The sequence below is a fragment of the Aulonocara stuartgranti genome, assembly GCF_965226115.1.
Source record: "Aulonocara stuartgranti genome assembly, chromosome: 12".
NCBI lineage: Eukaryota > Metazoa > Chordata > Actinopteri > Cichliformes > Cichlidae > Aulonocara > Aulonocara stuartgranti.
In genome coordinates this window covers 27833394-27851145 of record NC_138948.1, presented here as the reverse complement: position 1 = coordinate 27851145, position 17752 = coordinate 27833394, and the positions used below count along the sequence as shown (strand labels likewise).

At 39.5% G+C, this 17752-nt stretch overlaps 2 protein-coding genes across 9 annotated transcripts in view; both read right to left on the bottom strand.

Moving 5' to 3' along the window:
• Positions 1-326: 326 nt before the first annotated feature.
• On the bottom strand, positions 327-14743 carry ulk1a (unc-51 like autophagy activating kinase 1a). Of its 4 annotated transcripts, XM_082555922.1 has the most exons (28): positions 14219-14743; positions 14026-14118; positions 13901-13942; positions 12535-12567; positions 12380-12416; positions 11026-11199; positions 10845-10918; positions 10648-10749; positions 9365-9423; positions 7962-8044; positions 7822-7872; positions 7638-7726; positions 7366-7522; positions 7194-7254; positions 7019-7108; positions 6024-6137; positions 5794-5924; positions 5224-5318; positions 4833-4954; positions 4472-4587; positions 4040-4165; positions 3637-3660; positions 3521-3546; positions 3232-3407; positions 3023-3141; positions 1739-1896; positions 1473-1608; positions 327-1356 (listed from the first exon to the last, which is right to left on the bottom strand). In XM_082555922.1, exons 1-28 carry the CDS (start codon positions 14306-14308, stop codon positions 1301-1303), a joined length of 2634 nt encoding a protein of 877 aa, XP_082412048.1. In that variant the 5' UTR covers positions 14309-14743; the 3' UTR covers positions 327-1300. The 4 variants fall into 4 exon arrangements, with proteins under 4 accessions (XP_082412048.1, XP_082412045.1, XP_082412046.1 ...); XM_082555919.1 differs by having other exon boundaries at positions 3521-3660; XM_082555920.1 differs by having other exon boundaries at positions 3521-3660; positions 4833-4951.
• Positions 14744-15547: 804 nt separating this feature from the next.
• Positions 15548-17752, bottom strand: part of adgrd1 (adhesion G protein-coupled receptor D1) — a 41491-nt gene continuing 39286 nt past the window's right edge. For all 5 annotated transcript variants that reach the window (XM_082555914.1, XM_082555915.1, XM_082555918.1 and 2 more), the window contains one exon: positions 15548-17739. In XM_082555914.1, coding sequence (XP_082412040.1) covers positions 17644-17739 — 96 coding nt within the window. In that variant the 3' untranslated portion in view covers positions 15548-17643. The remainder of the gene's footprint in view (positions 17740-17752) is intronic.

The window sequence follows — 17752 nt, the reverse complement described above, 5'->3', positions numbered from 1 at the left end:
GATATCCTGGTATTATAAAATGTAATTACGTTTGTTGAATAGTTTGGGGTTTTTTTCTCTTTACTCTAGTGTGTCCTCTGTGCATGTTTGCTCATTATAACACTGAATAAATCTTGGCGGGTAAATAAATAAATAAAGCCTGGACGATTCATACATTCACAGCTTATTAGTTAACAAGAATATTATGTAGTAAAATTGTATACTTTAAGCTAAATCCTGATTATAAAGAAACTATAATTACTTATGGATTTGAATTAAACAGAAGCTTTGATAAAAGTCCACATTTGAGTAAGAACAATGAAATTGATTTCTACTGCAAACTGTCAGCGACTTTATAATAAATATTTATTTTGATCAAACACCATATAACAACTTATCTTGGCAACATTTGACAGGCAGTCTTAAAACAATACAAAAGGCATTTGGTAAACAGACTTCAAACAATTAGTTAAAATCACCTAGTGCCATGCATGGTTTGCAGATGGATTGAATGCAAACATACATCTCCAAATTCAAAATCAGCAAATCTCCAAATGTATAACACACACAAGAAAAAACCCCAAATATGCATAGATACACACGGGAAAAAAGTCACTTGAAGTACCTCATAGCTGAGTATATCACCCACCCAAGGGAGGGATTTTTGGATCATGTGTAAAACAAATCTCATTCAAATGTCAAAGAATACTTATTGCACTCCACACTATATGGCCATAAGACTGGCAGTCGTAAGGCAGTTATTGTGTATCAGGTTAGAACATACTTTCAATACATTCATATTCACTCTTCTGTTATAATGCAAAGACAGAAAAAAACAGGCACAGGTTTACAAGTATTGCTACACATTGGCAATATTTGGTCATCTCATTCAAACTCTTCAGAGTCCCGCAGGCTGGTGATTATTCACCAGACACATAACTCAAATGTTTCGAACACAGAAAACCACAAAGTAATCTTTGCTTCAAGTATAAAACACTTGCAATCATTTCTTAATTTAGCTCATCATTCTATGTGCAAAACACCAAAACACACTAACACGTACGGTTTGTAACAAAACAAATACTGAAAACGATGTACCTGATCATAGCTTTTAAACATTCATAACCCAACCTGTTTTTCAAGAACTTCCAGCCTTTTCGAACCTTTACTGTGCATTTACCTTTCAATTACAGATTGGGTGAAGAAATGAGAGGAGCAGATGCTCCAGTGGTCGTTTCCCTTAGGAGAGATCAAAGTGCAGACAGTGATGGCAGATGGATGAGGCAAGATAATGCAGTTGCTATTGATGCAGTCGTGGAGCTCATAAATACTGCTTTGTGTGCAGAGTTGAGAGCCGCTGCTCAATGCATTGCTTACCTAAAGAGATAAGGGAACAACTCAGTGACCACTTGACAAATGCATGAATACAATGACTAATGTTAGCATTTAAAATTTCTCTGTAATGGGTTGTGTGTCACAGAGCTTCCACGTACATTTTTCTATGCCGTCAATGTCCCCTTGCTCTGTGAGGGTTCGGGACAGACCCTCCATGAGCACAAGGGCTTTATGGTAGCGCTGCACTGATGTGGTGCCATGGTGGAACATCTCATCTAAAGCCGCAGACTTTACCTGAATGGAGGGGGGAAAAAACAAGACACACATGCATATATTTAAAGAGCTAAGATAACGACTGATAGCATATACAGGACAGAGTCAATTTTGGAGTGAATATCAATATCCTCCTGTGAAATGAGCTGACCATGTGCACAGTGTGGTTGTAGATGAGCTTCTCTGCTGTGAGTGCATTGAAGTTGTCCATAAGTTTCTGCTTGTTAAGCAAGAAGGTCTGCAGCTGATCGCTGAGGGAGCGACAGTAGGTCACACAGTTCTTGTACAATTCATTCAGCTTTCTGATTACTGCAAAAAAAAACAACCCAAAAAACGAATTAATACAGGAACATTTTTACTTTCATTAACTGTTAATAAATACACACAGATACACACAATATTTCTGCCTAAGTGGTTGTGCTCCTACAACAGGAGTTTCAAGAATGACTTCAGTTTCTTATAATGTCTTCCTGACTGACAGATTTTGGTGCACTTTGCAGCCAACGTGCATTCTTTCATCTCAGTTTTAGACACCGTTTCTATTCTCCTTTTAGCTTGTATGTGTGTGTGGCAGCAGTAAATACAGAAACCCGTGAGAGCAGAGAAAATGACAGTGAGGCAGGAATATTCAGTCAGGTTTACTTTTTCAGTGGTAGCCACAAATATAGGGCATCCTGAGTAAACACCACAGACGATATAAAAGATGGATGTAGCCTCCATGACGTCGCCCACTATTTTGTGAAATCTAATTTTAAAGGGTCAGAATGGGCGTTTTCAATGTCACATGGTGGTTTTTGTTACTGGATGTGACAAATGAGGGGTGGATCTGAATGCGAATCTGCAGAGTCATAGGCCAGCATCTTCTCTACATACCCTGCATAACAATCATTCCTGAAACTTAGAACGATAAAAATTCACAAAATGGACTTAACGTTTTACTCGGGACGACCCATGAGAAGTGACTCTGGGTATAAACCCACGATTAAAGTGTTTACAGATGTCAGGAAAGAAGGCAATTTGGTTGCCGATGTCTATAGGAGCGGAAGCCCTTTTGAAATCATAGGGATTGCCCCCTGGTGGCCTTAAAGAGCATGCCAGTGTAAGGCTTTACTTTTCAGACTTAAAGATAAGTCCATCTTACATACTCTTTATGGTAATCACCTAAGTTTGCGCAGTCTGCAAGCAGAGAACTGGTTTTAACTGTGTAACAAAGACAGTCACAGTCTGGAGCTTTGAACCAAATATGTAAAATAATGTTGAAACACTTTGACCTACATGGTCATGTGATTTAAATTATGGGAGGTTCTGGATCATAGTTCAAGTTCCTTTTAAATTAAGTCAAGCTATTCTATTGGTAGCACCATTTCTGAAGAAATTCACACTATGAACGTTTACCTTTACCTTACAAATCTACAGAAGGGAATGTTGGTCTCACCTTGTTTGACTGTAGCAGATGGAAACAGCTCGCCTTTCTTGACATTTTCTTTAGCGCTGCGCAGAGCTGATGACAGAAACTCTTCAGCCTTCATGTACAGCACCAATTGCTCTGCATAGCTGGAACATTACATAGAAGTTTTAAGATTTTCTTTTTTTATTAAACAAAGAGAGCTACTCCACGTGTGGAGAAACTGTAATGCCTCTTACCTCCATTCTCTACTTAGAAGGCTGATCTGATCAGCCACCAAGCTCTGATCCAGGAAGGAAACGTCGGGACTGCTGATGGGCTCGAGCCCTGGGTCCTTAGAGGAAGCCAGTTCCATGACACACTGGACGAAAGCCAAAGTGAAGCGCAAGTCAGTCAGAGCATCGGTGTGAGCCTCCTGTGAAAAGAGCACATAAAATATTCTCAATGTGGAAACCTTTCATGTGGAACCCGCAAATGTAAATTACTGACGATCCTGGAGTATTCACCACTATCGGCATTTGACTGTACCTCCATTAATGTGTCTTCAGGGAGCTCTGGAGGATGAAAAATCAGGCCGCTGGGTGGAATAACATTCATTGTTTCAGTGTCACTGTGCCTACGGTTTCTTCGTTGAAGATGCCAACCTGAGTTTAAGTAGCTGGGAGTGTCTGTATTTAAAAACAAAAGGCAAAGTTAGCTTAACCACATACAGCTGATACATAATTCATGAATATGTAAATGGATTTAACTGATAACACGTTGTAGCTTTAAAAAAAAAGATGGAAAATATAAACACTTAACAAATGGAAAATGACCTGAAATATTAGTTTTCCTTGGTTAATCACAACAATTTTCTTTTAAAGTTAAGAGTCTCAGTGACATCCAAACTCAAAAAGCAGCACATTATAATCAGATTAAGCGGTTATATCGTAAGCATGCTGAAATTAAGAGACTTATTTAAACTTTCCTATAAGCAAAACTAAAATGACAGTTCAAAATAAAAGCCCTCAGTAGAAAGTTAGTAGTGAGGGAAGTCAGGACACCTACCTGAGAACCTCCTCATTAACATGGTATCAGGAGGAGAGTTTCCACTGGTTGGAGAGCCCATAGAGAAAATCACAGGAACTGGGCTGTCTGAGCACTGGAAAACTCCATGACAGCCAGCAGGGGGTGCTGTAGGAACAAGTAAGAAGAGTCAGATGGCTGCTACCCCATTGGTAAGGTAGCCTAGATGAACTGAAGTAAAGTAATGCAGTGGTCATGGTGACTAAATTAGATACTTCACAAAGGTCTCTTTGTGCCTACTGCATGTACCAAACATGTGTCACCTTCCCCTACATGTGCGGTGATTTTGTAAAACCTTCTTCTGCATCACTTTAAGTCAGTGGTTTTATGAATGGACTCGTTCGTACTGAAAACAGACGCTGTCCCTTTAGAAGTCATTTGACTGGTTTTACTTTTAGCATGTTGCACTGATACCTGTTATCTCCATGCTTTTCTCACTGCTGAGGCTCTCGTCTTTCCCTTCTTCAAAGAGCGGAGCTCCGAGGGCCGCCTTCAGTAGCATGTCAGATAACCTTCCCGTGCTCACTGATCTGCACATGTAATATATCCACAGACACCCTTGTGAGCATTTAATAATTAATCAACCAGCATATGTTTGACTGTGTGTTATCTCTTAGTAGCAGGCTCCCATAATCTTAATTAGACTTGCAATATTAGCTTGTAATTTTCCAGAATGCTAAAATATTGTCAAAAATTCATAATGATTTAACCATTTCTTTCTTTATTTATTTCAACCATTTATAACAACAGTGTGGAAGTATTACACTGCTCATACCTTTTAAAAGGGCCCTTTTTAATTGCTGCTTTACGGCTGAGGTTGGCCTGGGAAGTGGGGCCAAGGGATTGCAGGTTTGGGACTGTCCTGGTTCTGTTTGGCATTCTTGGCTGAACCTGCTGCTGAAAAGGAAATTGAACTGTTGAAACATCCTTCCCTCTGTGCCCATTTATATCTTCTATTATCCGCTGACACCATAGGAAGTGTAAAAATTTGCTGTTTTAAAGAGATGTGGAAGGAAATCACCCCGGTTTTTGCAGTGTGTGCATTGCAAAACAATTTCTAATGTCACAGACAGAATGGCAGAGTAGAGTGGATGACTTAATATTAACTATAAAATGTTTATTATTATTAAGTCAACACTGTGTCTGTATGGCATGTTGAAGCTGACCTTGGGCCTGTCCTGCATGTCAGGAGAAGCAACGAGGAGCCCAGTTCTTGTGCTGAGTGGGAGAGTCTGCTCTGATGTCTTTGGGCTTGTTCCCACTGGAGAACAGAAAATTATATATATAAAACAACTGTTTTAAGGAGCACATGATATTTGTAAACACATTCGTTGACTGTAGGAGTTTAGAATAAAAAACACAGATGAGTGAGAGCAAAAGGAGCTACAGAGAAAATAAAATACTGACAGTTTACCTCAAAACAAATTTAAAAATCCACAAAAAAAATGTTTGTGTGAGATGGTGAAATTGAGAGTGTGTGTATTGCTGTTGGAAGGTTACAGTGGAATAGGTCTGCTTAACAAAAGCCCCTTTCAGACATTAAAAAAAGGCCACATAAACATCGGTCTCTGATAATAATTAACTATTTTTTTAACCTTCTTCTGTGTGCATTTCCAATGTCCAGTCAACTGTGTATATGAAAGTTGACTGGGATCAATTTAAAATTATGTATTTGTGTATGACACATACAGATGAATGCCTTCATAGGTAATACAGAAGCCAACTGATCTAGTTACCTGGCGGGGAAGACTGTTTAGGTTGGCTCCCTCCAGAGTTGAAGGTAAAGACTGGACTGGGAGATCCACATTCTTCATACTGTGGTGGGCTTTCACTGCTGCTGGGGCTGCTGGGACAGTATAACGTGACCCTGAATGAGATGAGACATTGTTAGACAAAGGAAACAGAGAACGCATAAGAGTAAGACTCTGAGGTGGGGTTGGTGCACAGATAAGATGGATGGACATGCCTGGTGGAGCCATGAGAGCCGACACACTGCATACGCTGGTAGTTTTGGATCTGAGTTGGGACGGGAATGGGAACAGACGGGCTGAAGTTACTGCCAAGTGTTTCAGCTGGTTTGCTGCGTGGTTAAAAGGGGAAACACAGAAGAGTGGGCAGCTGATTTTATAAAGCAGTTATAAACAGCAGTGGAACTAGTCTGTCAAACGAAATAAAGTCTGTTCCTTCCAACATATGTTCCAAGTATTTAATTCCTTTGCAACTCCAATCTGGAAAGTTTATCATATTATTGTTTTGTAATATGTCCGTATTGTTCCAGATAGGTGTACGTTTGCATGGGATTAATGAAGACTCTGTCATTTTTAGAAACTCCCACCATGCTGTCAGAGAAGAGCTGATGTTGATGCTTTTAAAGCATTCATGTCGTTTGATGTTTGAGCTGATAAATGGTAGGTCTGAAATTTCTAGGTTATTACATAGTGCCTGTTCTACATCTATCCAAGGTTCATCTAAGAGGGTGTGTTTAAACCATCTAGAGATGAACTGAAGCCTGTGGGCTAAAAAATAGTGATTAAAGTTAGGCAGATCTAATCCTCCTTTATCCTTGGTCCTTTGTAGTGTTTTTAAGCTGATACGTGGGGGTTTATCTTTCCAAAGGAATTTAGAAATATACGAGTCTAGAGATCTGAACCAATCTTGTGATGGCTTATTTGGGATCATTGAAAATAAATAGTTTATTTTTGGCAAGACCATCATTTTTATAGCGGCGACCCTTCCCATGAGTGATATGGGTAAAGATTTCCATCTAGCCAGGTTGCCTTCTACTGTCTTTAAAAGTGGGATGTGGTTTAATTTTAGCTCTATAACATGTTCTATATACCGTGAATATAAATACTGTTTGATCTAGCTGCACGTTCAATTTAATTATCCATATCGGACCTCTTTTATCCTCCACGAGCTGAACTCTAAAATTGGCTTTCTGACAGTCTGGCTTTCTCTTACCTAACAGGCTTGGGGGGAGAGCGCAGCATAGGAGAGCGTGGGGGTGTCTTTCCAGTGAGTCTAGCGCCCCTTTCGGCCAGTGGGGAGCTCCTATACAAACACATTTAAAAATTACATAAAATAATAAAACTTAACTGAACCCATACAGTATTCAGGCCATGAAGGGAACACTCACCCACGGTCTTTAAGGGAACTTTCTGGGGGTGACCCAACCTTTACTTCACATATATGTTCACCTGTAAAGCAGCACAACAGGAGCAGTCAGTCTTTTTGTGCTAATGTCAAAAAAATAATGCACTAAAACATCCTGATAAATCCGATGTGCTCCTGATGCTCAGAGGTCTTACTGGGAAACTGGGCAGGCACCAAGACATAATCTTCTGTGAGAGATTGGATATATCTACCATCTTGATTAGCTGTTTCTTTCTGCAGGAAACCAGGCTTGTCCTGCACAGGGGTGTAAGGCAGCTTGGGCTGAGGTTGGTGCATCTCTCCATCGGAATGCTGACAGAGTGAAGATAAAACACAGATGTAACGAAAACTAATATTAATTATGGATTTCACAGTATGACCAATTGGTTTCAGGTCACTTCACTTCATGAGAAAACTTTGTGCATACTTGAGGCGAGGCCAGCTGAGATGTGGAGGAGCTGCTAGAGGAGCTGCCGGAGCCAGAACTGGGGTAGGAGTGCACGGGGACTGATGAGCCTGTGACAAAAAATAGAGTAAAGCACTTGTGTTACGACCTCAGCTATAACGGCGTCACTGATACTAAGCTGTCCTCACAACAACGCGACACTTACATTTCTTTGTTGATGAGCTTGTTTCCAAAAAGGGATGGTTAAAAAATTCCTCTGAAAAAGAAAAGATAAAGACATAAGAAAAACAATTTGAATTCAATTATTAAATCATGTTTTTTACTAATAAAAAGGGGCAGACTTACCAAAGCTGATCCGATCTTTATGATTCCTCTGTAGAAGCCCCAACAGCAGGTGTTTTAGGTTATCAGAGGTCTCCTTTGGGATGCTGGCAAAATACAACAGCTTTCTATTAAAACTTGCATGTGTAAGAACACAGCTAATAATACAAATCCCAGGAGAACAAATTGTTAAAGGTTATCACTATTTAATCATTCTAATCATTTTAATTACAAAATAAGATGTAGGGAGAGGAGAAAGTATGGGACCATTATTATGTAGCTTTTTACACTGTATTATAGCCTTTATTTAGATCATGCTAATATTTTGACTTCATGTTCAAGTTTGTTCACTGAGTTATTTTGTGGATATTTATGGCTTTAAGAAACAGACTGCTTCAGACGTTCCATACCGTGAACTCTAAAATATGAAATCTTAATCTAATTTATGGCTTCAGTACAAGACCTTGAGGTGTCATGACACTCCAGGCAGTCAGCCATAGTGTATGTGTAAGTGCTGACCTACAGTATGTGGGTAGTATGGAAAGCAATAGCCATACAGACCAGTAGCTGGCACTTTAGGGCAGGATATATATAGAGCCAAAGGAAAACTACAAACTATTCCCTCACACACACACACACACACACACACACACACACACACACACACACACACACACACAGGCAGAGCCTTTCTCATCTCCCGGCTTAATCACTGAAAAAGATAAGCATGGCTCCAAGCCACACACAGGCAGGCAAAGTACACCATGAAAGCAGTGGGCAAACAATCCATAAGTCCCTCTGAACACTTTCCAAGTCCAAATTCTGAACATCAGAGAAGCTGTGTTCAAAACGACTGCAAATAGCCACGAGGCCTAGCTGCAAAGGCCTCTGTAATCACTGATAACAAAGCCGAGGCAGAATTGTTTATAGAGAATTAAATCCTTCACAGGAAGAAGGATTTCTCTATATTTCCACACTGTTGTTTGTAACTCTAAAATATGAATTGTGTGAGAGTTGCTGATGGAGAATGTTGTTGATGATCGTTCCCGTCAGGTGTCCGGATGGGTTCTTCCACAACAGCACTATTCTTAGAAGTGTTGTGCGACTTATTTACTCAGAGCTAATTATATATGTGTGTGCATGTGTCCAAATATACATCAAACATCATTCACACTATCAGCATCCAGGGTAGATTTCTTAGTAATGCCAGTTTATGTCGCTTTTTTCTACCGTCTTCCTCTGTTTGTTATGCATGTTGCTTTGTTCCAGGCTCATCTTTAAATGTTTTCAACTCAGTCTTTTTTTCCATTTGGGGAAACAATTAAGTTTTGTAATGTTTTGCATTGGTGCTAGAAATATATACCTGCAGGGTAATGTCTAAAAATGTTCGGGGCTGGAGTGCTTGGGTGAAAGCTGTTCGTACTCACTTGGGGAACAGGTTCCTGTTACTTTCATAGAAGAGACGAAGCTCATGTGGTGTGCTGGCCTGTATACAAAAGACACAGAGACGAGAGTAAGACTTGGAGATGACCACCCACAGACTATAACAATGCAAATGAATGAGTCTGGACTTTACAAACAAGCATTTGAATAACCGATCTTCTGGCCTAAAGCTTTACGAATGTAAATTTTGATCTCTCTCCACTGCTTTTTTCTCTTCTCCATCCCCTCACCCCATAACCCAAGCCTAGGTCTGCTGGAGGACTCTTGACATCATAATGGAGTTCTTTCTTCCCACTGTCACCAAGCAGTTGCTGATAAAGGATTGTCTGATTGTTGTGGTTTTTCTTTCTAATACTGTGAGGTCTTTGTCTTATAAAATAAAGCACCTTCAGGTGACTGTTGTCGTTATTTGTCACTATATAAAAGCATTTGAACTGAATGAACTGTTGTGTAATGGTCCATATAGCCCAAGCATAAACACAATCAGGTTTCCAGAAAGGCGAAAGTGTAATGAATGCTTGCCAGCTAAACCAAATAAACATCACTCTCAGAGACATCAGCAGCAGCGCCTCACCTTTCGCTAACCTTTGGACTTAACTCACTGACCTGCCAGGCAGAAATAAAAGGCAACCTTCCCTCTCATTGCTAGAGGAAATAAACTGCAATATAAATAACCTCAAGAGATGTAACGGACAAAAGGGCCAAACACAATGTTTTTCTGTCTACACAGGGACAGAAGGGGCAACTTTAGCACAAAATACTCAACTAATGAGGAGGTAAAACTATTGGCATGTGTCTATATATGTGTGAATCACAGCTGAGGCAGCTTGCAAATAGCAGTGCAACAGTGGCATCTGAGCAGACACGTGAAGAGGGGAAAGTAATAGCTGGGGTTGTGAAACAGCATTTACTCTGGGTTCACAGAAATGGCTCACAGTAATTTCCAGCTGCCTCTCTCATCATCCCATCTTAGGTAAACAAGGCTCATTTCTAACAAGGCGCTCCAACGTTTTCCAGCTAACAACACAGAAGATGTGGAAAAGTATCACCCAGCAGGCAGTGTCGCGAATCATGTTTTTCCATTTTTAATGTTATGAACAAGATGCATCATGTTACACTTTGACATCAGTTAGTTTGTCCTTTGTGTGAACTGAGGCAAAACAATTGCATGACTGCTTGTGATTATGCAAGGGACCTTAGCAAGTCTTTGTTAGTATTGGTTCACATGGTTTTTTTTTCGTTTTTTTTTTTTTTAAGTGCTACTCACATAAAATGGTGCTTTTCCAGTCAGAGACTGGTACACGATGGTACCGATGCTCCACAGATCAGCTTTGGCATTATAGTTCCTGGACATGATGACCTCGGGAGCCTGTGGCCGAAAAAACACCCCAAAACAGCTTAGAGGCACGGTTCCATCACACCTGCTTGGCACAGGATACCAGAGTGAACTACTTTAATGCTTACCATATACATGGGAGAGCCACACAGCGTGGCTGCCATGGTGTTTGTCTGGAGATGACGCGCAAACCCAAAGTCAGCTGGAGGGTGAGAGAAACAGGTGGCAGTGTTTTCCTTTTAAATCTATATGAACACATTTTTATTTTACATTTAGACCATCTAATGCAATGCTGGTGTAAGTCATTACCTAACTTAAAGGTGGTATTGATGGAACTGGACCTGCGCCCCTCTGGATGGCAGAGCAAAATGTTCTGGGGTTTGAGGTCTCTGTGGACGATGCCTTTGCTATGTAGGACCTTCATGGCCCGTGATATCTGCTGCAGGAATACATGGATGGTGTCTTCACTCAGAGTGCCTTTAGCTGTCGATACAGAAAGGGAAAAAGAAATTCAGCCTGATGGAAGATTTATTATGCTGGATAAAAAGAAAAGGCATTAGCTTACTTATGTGAGACTTTTTTTTTTTTTTTTTTTAAAAGAAAGCTCAAAATATGAAAATACACTAGGAAAGCAAAGCCAAGCATAGAAATGCTGCAGCTACCAGCAGATATCTGGAGGAATATCTGACATGTACATACTGTAAGGACTGCGATATAAATATATACTTTGTTTGCTATCACATGTTCACCGTAACTTATTTATGGTGTAACGTGTCAGCGTCAATGCTGCTATGCCTCACGGAGGAAGATTTTATTCATAATGCCTCAATTAGAAATTAAAGTCAAGGCTGTCTGACACACTAGCTCCCCCCACAAATTCCACCACCACCACCTACTGCTGCACCAAACACCCCCCTCCCTCGCAGTGCATCAGCACCCCATAGCCGTCTTGTTTTCCACCAGAGGACAGAGCATAAGGGAGTGACAGATGGGTGAGGTCATGTGGGAGCAGCGAGAACGTTGCCAAATGTGCCCGAGTGCTGCGCTGCAAATAGCTGTATGTGTCTCCTTGGTAGAGACACAGAATTGGCAGCTCTAGCCTTTAAGGACCGCTGGCACTGGGGCCGTATTAGACCGACACTCCACACCAGCGGGGCAAACCTAGCCCCAGGAAAAATTAACTCCATGTGTCATCATTATTTGAAACACGGCTTAAAACTTGAAGTAGGGGAATTTCCAAGTGAGAGAAGTTTTATTTAATGTTGTACTGTAAAAAAAAAAAAGAAAAAAGGTGGGGGTTTATTTTTAGGCTGCTCATTTTGCTCTGTTTTTTCACGCTGTAGGCAAACACTGGAGAGAAACTTTAGGTCAACAGGTTTTTATCTAGGTTAAGTACTTGGTAGTATTCATGATAATTCACAGAATGAACTTTAAACCTGACTTCTTAGGTCACACTGCCCTGTTAGAATCCTATTAGTCCCTCAAAACACTACAAAAAAGCTGAGCTAAGCCCCTTAAAAGCCAGACCAGTACGACATGTTAACAAGCACCCCAATGCAATGGAAAGATAAGGTGTGAATGTCCTGTTTTTCTTTTGTGCTTTTGCAAAAACTGTGCAGCACAGATTCTGAGCTTTAAGCCATTTGTTTTGCAGCAAACTTACAATGAAGATACTCTGCCAGGTCACCTCCATTGCAATACTGAAAAGACAAGAAAGACAAGCGTCAGCTCGGCTGACAATGCTGCCCAAGTAGAGGATGAGATTTGCATTTTCCCATGAAAACAAGACCAACCATTAGCATTTCAAACACAACTCACCTCCATAACAAGATACACGCATCCCCCAGTCTCCTGTTAATACAAGCAGATAATATGCAAATCATTCACAATGAAGCTACATGCAGTATTATTAAGCACTGGCTACATGATAGCTAAAAAAAAAAACAGAGCTGAAGTTTGAGTCAGTAAAGTCACAAATATTTAAACTGCTTAAATACAACACTGGCATTGTAAACATTGGATTAGAAGTTCAGGCCACAATGAGTTACATCAGCTGATTTGTAAGACTCTTTTGGCCCATCAGCAGCAGCTTCTAGAAACTCATCTTTGATGCAGGGAAACCCGATCCTGTCAATACCACTGAAAAAGCTAACGAGGTAATATGAAGTGGAGCGAGAGATGTTCAGCAAGCCAGGTCCATTTGACTGTAATGGAAAGTAACAAGTGGGAAATCAAGTTGCGTCTTGCTTTTATTACACCAGGTTAAAGCTGATGAGCTCTCTGTGTGCCGTACTGAAACCTTAGAACTGTTTACCACTCGCACTTGCACTATTGCATAAAATACCTCAAGGCTATTATGGTGCAATGTGGTTTTCAGTTTTAAAACCTCATTACACTATAGGAAAAATACAGGATTAAAATGATTTATATATATATATATATATATATATATATAATATATATATATATATATATATATATATATATATATATATATATATATATATATATATAAAACCACCATTACCAACAACAACCACAGAGAAGAGCCATAATAAAGCTAGTGGTGGTGTAATGTGTCTGGTTATAACAGATACCAGGGGTTTAGATTGCACAGATGCCAGGTAAATTACACACATTAATGCCTGCGTAAGCTTCTGCCATCACCCCTGAAATCTCCCCGTGTAACCTGCAGTCATTTTTCTTGTGTGTGGGTGTTTCTCAGGTTGTGTGTTTTATAAGCCATTGTCTCACTGGCTGCAGTCTGCCATCTGTCAGAAATAGATCACCTCACCCATGTCTGCCTGCCTGGCTATCAGTGTCAGTAAGTTGAGAAGAGGAAAGCGCACACTCAGGTAAATTAATGTTCTCTGCTAGAGTCATCTGCTAAGCTAAAAGCCTTTTGGGTTCTAGCAGTTAGCCCCAGAAGCAAATCCAAAATTTAGCGCTATACATCACAAGTGAACATCAATCACGCGGTTACTTTTATGCATTTTATATAATAATTTATTTGTGATGGAGGAACCTTAAAACTTTCAGATCAAGCTCTGGGCTTGGCTGTGTAACTGGTTGCCAGTGTTACAGCAACATTTGCATCATGTGGCAGCAAAGTCAACAGTACAGCATGTCTGTGTGTTTTGTTGTGCATGTGCTGTGAAGAAGAGGATGGGGGGAGCAACCTTACCTGATAGTCAAGTAGTCGAACAATGTTCTCATGTTTCAGCTCCTAGCAGAGGTGTGGGGAAAAAACATATTTGTCAAAGGTATTCTTGGAGACATGCCACAGCACCATCTTAAATAAATACATACCTTTAATATTTTGATTTCTTTGGCAAGCAAACACTGAGACTTGCCAAGGTTTTTCTTGTTTATGCACTTCACGGCAACTTCCCAATCACGTTTCTTGGAAGGTAAACAAAGGGAGTACATAAACACAACAACACAACCTATTCATCTCCAGAGATCCGCATAAATCAAAATTAACATCAGATATGAAAGTTACCTCTTTATGTCTGCCTTTGAACACAACTGCAAATGCGCCATGACCAATCAGGTCTTTCCTGCTGAACTCAAACTTCCCAATAGACTCCATGGATATTACAAAAATGTGTTAAAATATCCGATAGTGTTTAAGTGGTTGATTTTCCAAATGAAACAAACGCGCGGTCCCACGGCAGTTTTCTCCTGCTAGCAAATCCCATACCACTGATGAAAAACACCGTCATGGCACGAAGCAAGCTTTGTGTTCATAGCAAATGTCGATAAAAAAACATAAAAAAGTTTCGACAAGCAAAAAAAGTTGAAATAACCTCGTCGTAAACAGTATGTAAACAAAATATTAGCAGCACACTGTGCTTATTTAACGAGGTTAACTAGTCCATGTCGCTTTGCTAGAACCGGTAAACGTTCAAATGACCGCTCGTCAACACAGTTAGTGTCCACACGACTATGTTTAAACTTTGTTGTATTCCTCCTCACCTTTCTACCCATCTACCCAGGGGTTATTCACGTCTTTTGGTGAGCATGCGCAAACAGGCAGGCAGCTGTTTCATGGTGTCGCCTTCAGGGACAACTCGTAAAGTCCGCCACTTCGCATTGGTAGCTTGTTTCAGGGTTTGGGGCTACTGTATTATCTTAAAATTTAAAAGTTTGGTATCACATACTTTTTTTTTTACTTACTGGCGAAAACGTCTGGGGAAATAACTTTTAAAAACTCACGCAGATACTTAATCATTAAAAACGTAGAAATTAGGTTGAATAATAACATGTCAACTTAACACTGAGAAACTTTTTTTTCAGTTGAAGAAACAAGCTTCAACACAGTTCTTCATTACTGTATTTTTAATTACAGAAAATAAAAACCAAATACTAATGTTATGCTGTGGAGGACTACTATAGTAGAGACATGAATAGCATTCTGTTACAATAAAATCCACTGCATTTAACCTCACTTAGTGAGATAAACTCAATCTTTCCTCCCCCAACTAATATGCATTCATTATCACAAAGGCTCTTGGCCTCCCGCGATTAAACCCAACCCCACGGCCCAGTGCCCACAGGGGGTTAAGCTCTTTAAGCTCTGTAATTAGCAGTTCAGTTGTTAACAAATGGTAAATGGCCATCACGCATTCAAATGAAGAGTTTCTCTGCTAATATTTTCTCTATGGCCACACAAAGCAATAGCAAAAAAACAACAACCAATTTCTTGAATTTAAACAGGATTTGGTCATAGCAAGGTTCAGTGTTAGTTCAGTGAAATTTAAATCAACATGTATCTTTATCTGAACTTAAAATAAGGTTTCAGCAATGTGATGTAATCAAATCAAGTATGTATCTTCAGTCACTCTTTAATACATTTAAAAAAGCAATAGTGTTTAGCAGTTTTTCTTGTACTTTTGTGAAATGCAGTTTTTGTCTGACAGAAAATCATTCTTGCCAAAAATGAATTTTATAAGAGTGTAAATAACAGGTGCGCACACTTGTATCCACCAAAACTGTCCCATAAGTCATATAAATGTTTTTATAATGCTGAAAATCATTTATTTAAGTACACACTGATTTCTTATACTAAAAGGTTTTTAATAAAGATAACCGAAAGCTCAAACCATAGTACCGTAAGACAACAAACATCAAAGATCACAAACATGCTTGGGAGTACTGAAATATTTCATTTTAAATCTGTGACTTACAGTAAATCCTATTCTAGGAAACTTATTGATGTCTCAGTGTAAGATCGATGATGTTTTAAATAATGTGATCTCCCCTAATTCTCACAGTATAGTAAGAAAAAAAAGCAATAACCTTATCCAGTCCCTCTGTTATAGAAGAAATAGCAACAGACGAGGCTAAACACGAAATCAAAACTTCACAGAACGGTGTTCGATACACAACTAGTCTTCATTATTCCATGAAAAAAATAATATATGGCAGCTTACTAAGATGTGAGGTACTGCAACTGTGCCAGTCAATTCATTTTATTCATTTTAAACAGTAACAGACACACAAATTTAACATAAGAACATACTGATTGTTGAGCTGTGACACTTTGCAGAAGACAAGATAAAGATAAATTCAGATTCACAAAATAAATAAATACGTTATAAGATTCTAATCCACTTTTACATCATCCATGGTTATTATGCCGTTATTGTGTTGTGCCATCACCAGAACTGAATTAAAACTGTGTTTATCATGTGAATATAAAAAAGGTTTCACCTAGATAAAATTTACAATGTGTCCCTTATGATGATGAATTCTGTTGCCTGTTGGTCAAACCACTTTGTCATAGTTTTTAAAACATAAATATAACACTAAGTTAAAGGAAAACAGAAACTTTCCTTGGTCTTTTTCTATCCGATGGCATGGTTTTGTTTTTTACTCAGCTATATCTTGAAAATACTTAGCCTATTACTGCGTTTCATTGGATGTAATTGCACTATTTTATCATGTGAGACAGCTTAGGCTATGATAAGCACGTCCCTGTGATTCAAATAAACAGGTTGACATTTTGGAAGATAAGCTCGTTTGCTTTCTTGCCAAGAGTTACATAAAAAGATTAGACACCACTGCTCTTGAGTCTACAGCTAAACAGCAGCAAACTAGTCTGGCAGAGCACAGATTCGTCAGAAAGACGGATGCTGCTAAATCTGGCACATGACTGTAAAGGTACAGCTTGTTATTTTTACATCTGTTTTTGTACATATTTAACAAATGAGCCTCATTAGTGGTGTCTGGTAGGTGAATTTCGTCTCCTTTGTCCAAGCTAGCTAGCTTCCCGTTTTTTGTGCTAAGCTATGCTAGCTAGCTAGTAGGTGGAGATAACTTTGTGGAGTTGTAGAAAAAATAAGTACAACCAACAGAGATTCTGAAATTTTTGAAAACAACATTCGATGCCCAGAGATAAAGTTAATATTTTCAATTATTTCTTTCTTTCTTGTCATAAAAAATATTAATAAATGTTACTCTTTGAGTGCGAACAGTAAGTACACCCTTGGCATCAAAAATAACTTCCTTTTTTCATTCTACATATGTACTAAACATACATAAAAGCTGTGCCATCTAACCCTAGCTCCCCTATCTACAGTACAGTATGCAGGTAGACAAGCTGACATGCTACACTACAGAGTTTCATCATCAGGCCTCGAGCTACGCTCATGGATCTTTCTAATAACTTCACAGATCCTTCTTTCTCCTTCTGGTTTTCTTTTTGGGAACGCGGCATGTTATTTTGAGTGGATAGTAAGGCACAGTCCTAAGAATCTGTTTGTCTTTAAAGATGAAGCTATCGCGTAGCTACAAAACACCTCTTTTGGGGACATTTTTAACTTAAGCAGACCACTGTCCAATTCATTACATAATAACGTGGGAGGACACTCTGGGGGCTTCAGACTGCTCTCCCACCACAGGCGGAAATAGTGATGTGGGGTTCTACACGGCAGAGAGGTCAATGCGGTTGGCTGAGTTGGTGCTCTTGTCCCATGTGTTCATCTTGGTGGGAGTTACACCCTCCTTGTGTCCATTCATCTATAAAACAACA